This window comes from Pararge aegeria, chromosome 2 (assembly GCF_905163445.1).
Source record: "Pararge aegeria chromosome 2, ilParAegt1.1, whole genome shotgun sequence".
Taxonomy (NCBI): domain Eukaryota; kingdom Metazoa; phylum Arthropoda; class Insecta; order Lepidoptera; family Nymphalidae; genus Pararge; species Pararge aegeria.
The window spans coordinates 5820277-5829376 of NC_053181.1; the positions used below are offsets into that span (position 1 = coordinate 5820277).

General features: G+C 35.8%; 2 protein-coding genes across 3 annotated transcripts in view; both read right to left on the reverse strand.

The window, feature by feature from the left end:
• The window catches only part of LOC120632070 (guanine nucleotide exchange factor DBS-like), a 151441-nt gene extending 142456 nt beyond the window's left edge, over positions 1 to 8985 (reverse strand). For both annotated transcript variants that reach the window (XR_005659072.1, XM_039901848.1), the window contains exon 1: positions 8592 to 8985. Coding sequence is in view for 1 of the 2 variants with exons in the window: in XM_039901848.1 (XP_039757782.1) it covers positions 8592 to 8763 (172 nt within the window). In the remaining variant the exon portion in view is untranslated. The remainder of the gene's footprint in view (positions 1 to 8591) is intronic.
• LOC120632090 lies at positions 37 to 4105 on the reverse strand. The gene is made up of 4 exons (XM_039901882.1): positions 3535 to 4105; positions 2958 to 3233; positions 2129 to 2359; positions 37 to 1394 (listed from the first exon to the last, which is right to left on the reverse strand). The coding sequence occupies exons 2-4, from the start codon at positions 3213 to 3215 to the stop codon at positions 144 to 146; spliced, it is 1740 nt and encodes a 579-aa protein (XP_039757816.1). The 5' UTR covers positions 3216 to 3233; positions 3535 to 4105; the 3' UTR covers positions 37 to 143.
• Positions 8986 to 9100: the final 115 nt, after the last annotated feature.

A 9100-nucleotide genomic window follows, 5' to 3' on the forward strand; every position in this document is an offset into this window, starting at 1 on the left:
AAACTCAAGGCTCAGATTTGCACTTAAACACTGACAGTAATTAAACGATTTTTAATAGAAAACTTTCATCAACAGGTGGTACATCAAAGTTATGCCCACCTTCTGTTCTGCATATTTAAAAAATTTGGAGACAATGTACGTTGTCAATGCCTGTACCAAGCTCCTTGGACCCTTGTTTGGAAGTGCGAGACAGGTGTTACGAGGTATGCTTGTTGAGGTTGTTGTACCACAGCCAAGGGTATAACTTGTTGGGCCATTTCTACTGGCTGGCCGTTATCCTCGGAAACGCCAAGTGGTTGCAAGTGCTGCTGTGATACCTGTTGTACACCACCAACTTGTTGGGTGAGAACTTGCTGGTGCTGACTGACTTGCGGCACCAGCATCTGCTGCTGCATTTGCTGTTGCTGCTGCGGTTGCTGCTGATGTATAACCACATGAGGCTGGTTCTGCATTTGTTGATGCTGTTGTACTTGAACTTGTTGTACTTGCTGCTGTTGTTGCTGTTGTTGCTGCTGTTGTTGTTGTTGTTGTTGCTGCTGCTGCTGTTGTTGTTGTTGTTGCTGTTGTTGCACTTGTTGCTGCTGCTGAGCCTGCTGCTGCGCTTGCTGTTCTCTTTCGTGCTCTTCTTTCTTCTTCTGCTCCATTGCTGCCTTTTTTGCGTCTGCCTTTTCTTTCTCCTGTTGTATCCTAATAGGATCTTTATTTTTGTCGTATGTCATGCATTTACCGCTACGGAATGGCACCATGTCTTTTGGTAATTCTTGTTTTTTGGTCGCAAATTTGACATGAGGAAACTGGTCTTTCATGAAAGCCCGGAATGTGGAGTATCCCATTAGTTTTACTCCAGGCTCCAATATTTCCCCATATTCTTTATACGCTTCGAATAAGTGCTTTCTAGAGTCCCCTTGGATGATAACAGTCTTACTGGCCTTTTTACCCTCTCCTGAAGGTTGAACATCTTTCGGCGAGCTAGCGTGCTGCTTGAGATACTCCTTCAGGAAATTCGTAGCATGTTTGTAGATGTCCAGTGTGAAAGTGTTGTATGGTTTCTTACCAACATTGCCGTGTATCCGCGGCGCGACCCCGTGTGTCATTACATGCTGCCTGATTCTCTTTAGCTGATAATGTGTCACATTCTCTAAGTATAGAAAAGCTTCTAAACAAACCTTTCTCCCTTGATAGACATAGCAAGCTCTCAATCTCCTCCTGACTTTGTGCCGTGAAGTTTCCGCCGGGTTCGCCAAACTCGCCATGGTGATACCCATCAAGTACATGTCATGTTCACTTTTAGTCAGTTCTGCAATGTTGAGCCTGTGGCGGTATACAGCTTCAGGATTGAGTCCTCGATAACAATTGTCTTTGCAATCACAGCCCCTGCGTAACCTCTCTTTAACCTGAAAGGTAAGCACAAATTGTTAAAATCTCGAGCTAATATTTAATACAGATAATAACTTCTTATATAAATAAAAACAATATATTAATTTTAAAAATTTAAAATAATAAGATTGATAAATCTATAAATGTTGTAGATGGTGTGAACTTAGTGAGTCCTATGATTTTGGCTGTAACAATTATTACGTACTTAAACATAGTTGGCATATTATCTAGCTTCTTATCTTTGTTCACCATCATCAACGGCATATTACAGTACAATGCTGAAGGTTGGGAGAGTTCAATGCTGGACTCTTCTAACAGGAGGGTTTGATCAGAATTTTCACACTGGCAGATGAGTTGGTGATTAAAACAGATGGTAGCACTGAGGATGCTGCTGCCCATTATGCACAATTATTATTACTATTACTATAATTATGCCTATTAAATAATATGCATAATGTGAATGTAAGCAAGGATGAGTATTTTGAATTCACAAAAGAGGTTTATTGATTGTTCTAAACTCTTTTAGGACATAAAATCATATGCTCGCTATCCCTAACTATGAATGTTATAGGAATTTGTTGTTTCTAGTCAATGTCATTGTAATTTATCTAACCTAAAAATCCAGTCTTATCTCAAGTTACCTAACTGAGTTAATAGTTAATTGATTTAGCTTTCCTCACAGTGGTTCTAGGCTCAACTAGAATATCAAAATATAGAAAATTTATAGAACTTATACTATAATTATATTCACCTGAGCTGGATTATCTTCAAGTTTGTTATCTAGAACTTCCTCATCGCTATCAGACTCTGCCGCCTTTTTCTTTCTCTTAGCACCTGCTTTCTTTTCCACATTGGGCTTAGTTTCAACATCCAAGTCCCCAGTGTCAACGTTGGTTTCAAACTCAATACTGTATGTGCCTTGCATGGCCTGCAAGTTCCCATCCCCATTCTCAACTTGGATTGTATGCCCTTGCCAAAGAACCTGGAATGTTAAATAATAGAAGTAAAGAGTGTTTTGGAAAACAAAGGACTGTCATGATAACATTGCATTCATACAATTTTGTGCATATTAAGCAAAAAACTTTAGGGCATAATTATAAACAAAGGCTATTCATTCCAATTTAATTTGCTTGCAAAGCCACTTTGAAGCAGAGTTGTGCAGAGTCAAGTACTGTGTTTCTCTCACAGCCATGAGCTGTTACGATACTGTGATACTGATGAAATTTGAATTATACACAGTATTATAAACTTGTGTAATTAAAGTAAAGTGGTTGTCAGTATATCAATACTGACAATCATAATCATAAATAATAAATCAAAGTTTTTAAGTAAAGACTAAGTTCAATTACAATCTAAAGAGGATATCTTTGTTGCTCGTCAAAAAATTTGCATTTGATGATGTTCTCTTTATAAACAATAATATGTTTTGTTAATTATAACCTCCAAATTAAGGAGTTTTTCTCATATCATAGTTTATAATAGCTTTGTTCATCTCTGCTTTTTTAGTATCCCTAAGTAGCTGTACATTAGAATAACTTAACTATTAGGGTATTGATTAGTATGTAGGAAATGAGGAATACCTGTTCTTGATGTCCATTATAGTTGTGCTGCTGCATATTCTGGGCAGCACCCAGTTCAAAAACCGAATGCTGGCCCATCACAGGAGTGTGCCACTGGGCACTCTCGCCATAGTCACCGCCATTCTGGTCCGCCGGTATAGCCACAATTATAGTCTCCTTGCTGTCCACACTGCGTCGCTCCACCGACAGGAGGGAGTGTAATACCTCACTCGCTTCCTTCTCGGCGGGGTTCACCACTTCCATCTTTTCATAGGACATATTTCCTTCGTCGCTACGCTATAATGCAAGTCAACATTCATGTCAAATCACATGTACCTACTTACATACGTGTAGTATGGTATGTACAATGGGCATTGAGCGTCACGGCAAACCCGCCCTGAACGCTCACACAAGCTGCAACCCCACGATTCTGCCCAGAAAACCGCGATAACTTTTCAAATCCATGTAAATAAACATAACAAAAACCGTGCAATTATTAACCTTAATCGCGTTTTTTAAGTTTCATTATCGCATAGCGGATCGAACTCCCGTGGAATATTGGGCCATATAGTCATAGCAGAGAAAGATTCAAACTCACCTTTTTCGCGTTATATGCACAACCGAGACACTTATATGTATACTCTTCCAGTTACTATTATAATGTGGATTGTATTAGTTCACTTGATATCGATATTACAGTCATAATTGAGGAGAAATGCACAAATATTTCACATAATTCACGGAAGCAATATGGCGATACACTTTCCGTGAATAAAATCGGAGGACGCCGTAGAACTCGTCGTTAGTACAGTGCGCCGCCACTACGCGTCGCTCCTAAATCTGTTTCCGTATCGACGCTCCCCGCTTATTTCGTACCGCGCCAACTTTAAATGGTAAGAGCATTTTGGTATTTGTGTAATGATTGCGTGTAGAAAAGGATTCATTACCCATAATAAGATTAGATTTGTTTCTAGTCTTTTTTTCAGGTAAACGCGAATCTAGTAGGTTTTTATAGGCAGACTTATGCAAGTTGTAATTTTTAAGCTTCGAAAATCTTAGAGATATATTTTTGAAATAATTCAATAGGTAATTACTGTTACTGTTGCATAGCTGGCCCAATACCCACTAGATGTGTAAAGGATAACTGCAAAATGAACAAAAAGTAGCCATTCCCCAGTAATACAACTTTTCCGTTCAAAAAGTGGCACGCTTCGCATTTTTCAGGTTAAACTTTAATCGAACTACCTAACACAAAATCAAAACCTATCGGTTAAAACCTTCTCTCTTGTTTATAAGGAAAATATATGGATATTTACCCATGTTAGAAAGAGAATGAATACTTTTACATGTATAGATTGTCTAGCTTCTATTTAAACCTTAAGCTGTAATGTTTCGCATGTAAGGATTCCCTTGCGTAGGTTATATTATCTCGTAGGTACAGCTGAATTAGATGCCAACTGTACTTCGATCGATTTACCTACAGTTCACTTATTTCATCGGCCTTTTGTGAGTATATGTGTGGGCGATGTTTGAGCTTAAGATGTGATTGGGGCTTATACCTATAGGGCCATACGAATAAACGTGGCATACATTTATCTCATTTAATAGGTAACGAAGAATTTATTGTTTCAACGAAGGATTTGTTAACGATTGTAGGTACAAGTATACAATTAAAGTGAATATCCTTTCACTCATAGCTCCTTAAGGTTAGTTGGAGCATAATAATTATTATTAGTATTCTAAAATGATAAGTAGGTACTGTGTAAAACATTTAAACAATTATCATTTAATTGTTTAAAAAATCTTATTTTGTTTAAAACTAAAAATCTTGACGTTCAATCAAGACCTCGAATGATAGAAAAATGTATCAGGTGTTACATTACATAGACTTAAAATGTGTAGGGAGTAATGAAGAAGGGTCCGCACTGGCGTGGAACAAAACGGAGCGTTCAACCGCCAGCGGCTGGGGAGAAACATATTTCATATTGTACAATATAAGTACATATCACGCTGATGACATACAATAACCCAGGGGATATATATTATTTCCGTTTCCTCACCACCCTACGTCCGCATCTACTCGTACTCACAATCTAGAATGTAGCTACTGTAGTAGTAACATAATGTAATACTTAAAATGTACTCCAATAAAGTGGCGGGAAGAATCTGGTGGAATACGGCCATGGGCTAATTTATATAAATAAATGATGATGATGAATAAATTTATATCAAAAAAATATTTTATCGCGCTCTCTCTATAGCTTGATGGTGCGATGGGTTCAATAACATGCTAAAACTTCAGCTTAACATATACCTAGTATTTTAATTTTTTTACAGGTTATACTTGGGCACGTGTGGTTAGGAACGTCTTGTTCATTTTTTATCATTCTACCATAGAACAACAAGAAAATGTGAGCTGCTGCATTTTATATACATTTGTGTAATTTATTGTTGACATCCATTCGAAGAACAGCTATCAAAGCTGAAGAATAATTTAAATCTATTCAACGCCTTAGTGTAAAATCCAACCTAAAGGTAGTGAAGCCTTATCTAAAGGATTATGGATGGAATACCTAAAGGAAATTCCATCTTGGATAACGGAGAGATTATCTATTTGATTTGTAAAAGTATGCGTCTCCGAGGAATATAATATCTTACCAGCAAGTGCAAACCTTAAAAAAGGGTCTGTCGTCTTATTTTTAGCAAAATTGTTCTACTTCAAGCAATGAAGGAGGAGAGCAAAGAAGAAAGCAAAGAAGTTGATGTTTTTATTATATATCACAAAATTGAGCGACTTAGTTCGACAATCTATATAACTTACAAGTATTTTGGTTCTACTAATTAACTATCTGTTAAGTAAAATACCGCCCTGGTACGTCACAGCTCGAGGGAATACGTTAAATTGTAACAAAATGTTGTAGATTTGGAGCTCCTAATAAATTAAATAAAAAATAAAAAGAAGTTAATAAAAAAAACGCAGAGTTAGATGTTACATGTTTCCGTAAATGCAACGTAACAATAGAATAAAACTTAACACAATACAGTATAACGCTATTTTCAAACTTATCAATTTAGTTCAGAATATCTATTTGTGTATACCTAAGTAAGTTTTAGAGAACGCCAAACCTAAACCGGTAAGCAAAGAAGCTCGAAATTTTGCAAAAGGGTTCCTAAATGTAGGTTAGCAAATCCACGCTAAAATGGGGGATGAAAGCTTGTGTCTAATACAGCTCAAGACTATTCAGACGGAAAAAAAAAATAATTTCGCTATGCTTCAATGCGCATAGTGCCGTGTTGTTACGCGTCTCATGTTTACAGTAAATTCTATCAATAGTGAAAGTGTTCATCCCGATTATACAAACAATTATTGTGTAGCTACATATTATAACATTTGGTTTAAACAAATATGACTTCACTGTTATTACTTTCGGATTTATCTATTACTAAAATATTTCTAGGCTGAAGAGTTCGTATGTATTGAAAAAACAGTATTGTGTTTGATATAATTTTTAGCAAGCAATATGTATAGTCCTGATAAAGTACGTAGTGACAGTTTCTTGAAAGCCAGCAATTATGTATGTAAAATACAATTGTTAAAAGTTCTTGCGTTACTCGTCAAAAATGTGTCATATAGCTATGAGTAAGTTAGTATAGTTGTCGGTACACAATATATGTAGGTATGAGAAGTAGAGTGGAAGTAGAAGTTTCTGATAAAGAAGTTAGATTATCTAAATATACATCAAGGATCCACTTACACACTTCAATATACCTAATCGAAAATTTTGCCACCTGCCGCATCCGTTATAACACTTTCGTGACGATGCGAGACCATAATGCTATGAAAATAACATTTACCTGCATTTTCTGAACATATTCTACTTTAAAGAATATGTTCCAAAAAATTATAATGTAATCGTGTAACTCTGCTGAAACAAAAAATAATTCTAGCAAATTATTATCAAATACAGGCTTAATTTTAGAGCCAGATTAGTACACTGATTTAGTTATTGTTTTTTTTAAATATAGACGAGCGCTTGAACGCAATCACCTGATGGTAATTTATGATGCAGCCTCAGGTGGAGCGCGCTTGCCTAGAAGATGCCTATTTTCTCTTGATTTGAAGATACTCATATTGTAGGTACTGGGGAAAATGAAATCTGGAAGAGCATTTATCCTTGCGGTATGAATCAGAAACGAAGATGCAAAGTGTTTCGTACGCGTCCATGGTATGTCCACGCAGGGATGCATATCCTTATAGGTATTTCTGGCGGCCATAAAAAATTAAATTGTTTCATTTTTCTTTTTATTAAGTTGCAGTTTATAAGTACCCACTTTATGTATAAATGCTTATTAGTAATAAATAGGTATTTTATTCTCATTTTAAAACTGCATTAGGTATATGACGATAAAATATTTTTGAATGGAGCACGAGCCTGAATTAAAGCTTCATTCATTCCTTCTTTATGACTTCTTCGGATGTGTATTGTTTCTAGTTTCTAGTTCGTACCCTACTTATCACGATCTCTAAACATAGTATGTATTTCATTGTTTGTCTGACTTAATTAAAATCATAACGATAATATTATGTCTTAAGAGTAATAAAGTAGATTAAAGTCATAAAGATGGAATTTAAGTCCACGCCATGATACCTATTTGATCGTAAAATGTGAGTTGAATAGACAATTAGCATAAAATTTAAGGGTAGGTATGCCTGCCGCTTACTATTTACGAATTTTTGAACGAATTAGCATCTTAAAAACATGTGTTTTTAATTTGGCTATTTGTAAGTCCAAGCGACTTTTTAACACAGGAAACAAGGAACCGATTCGACGAAAAAATTTACGTTAGTACTTGGCAAAGGAGGGAAATTAAAAAAAATTGAATTAATTGCAAACAAAGTAAAAATAAAAAGACCGGCATAGGTACATACTGTAATCCACCATAGTAATATTAATTAGAATTTACTATGATTCGCTATCTGATTGAGTAAAAAGAGCAACCATAATACCTAACTCATTTCCGTTTTTTTCTTTTTATAAATAATTGTAAATTTTAAATAAAACATGTTTTACTCATTTTACTGCTGTTATAATTTCATTTCATTAAAAATAACTAGGTAATACTCGTTGCTTTACCAGTGTTAATTTCTTTTCTTTTTATTACAATGAAAACGGATTTCTGTTTATTTTAAAAAAAGCTAGTCCACTTTTATTACAAGAGGCCATGGCGCAAATCCTTGACCTGTCAAGTCAACATAATTTCTTCAGGTCCTACCTATTTTTAATTTGCTTTTTACTAAGTAGCCATAGGAAATAAAAAGAAAAATATAGTTAGAATCGTAGGTAACTGGATGCAAGCAATAGTATAGTATATAGTATATACATTTTGCAGTTTTATTTTATTTGTGCGTACCTACCTAGTAAGAAAACAAAAATTACTTATTTTTAATAAAAATATTTGCTAATTTTTAACTAATCGTTAAGTTTTCAAGTGATCGAAGCATAGGTAGGAACGTAGTGTATTAAGTAGTAAGTATTTATGTTTCTAAAAATATAAAAATACCAAATTTTCCGTAGATGTAAGTAACCAAACCTAGTAAATATTGTAGTTATTACAAGATAAATAATAGTTCTGCATCCAAGCATGCGTACTTACCACCCGATGAAGAATCCAGAGTGAAGCAGCTGCTGCGCGATTTCACCATGGAACCTGGAGACGGGCCGTCAGGCCACTCCATCCTTTCTTCCATCGCCTTAGAGGCACTTCTTTTGAATTGTTCTAAGAAGCTATCTATTTGTGTCTCAATACTCGTCGGAGAGCTGGCCATCGTTACCACCGAAACACCGAAAACAAACACAAAACCGTATTCACCTCCAATATTTCACATGTGAATCTCAAATATTTTGCTTGTTGAGATGCGAATAAATTTAGTGTTCCCGAAAAATTTACACATTGCGTCATTATACGTCATTGTCGCGCCGAATTCGCCCATCAATACGAATCTCCGTATAATTTTGTCGAAGAAATTCTGATTCTCCGCAAGCATCAAAGGTCCGTAGACACTGAAATGATTGTACTACGGATACCGTTATGCTATACGGCATCGAAAATAAAGCGACACCCACCGACATCTATCGATCGTCACGAACAGCTGTTCTACCGGG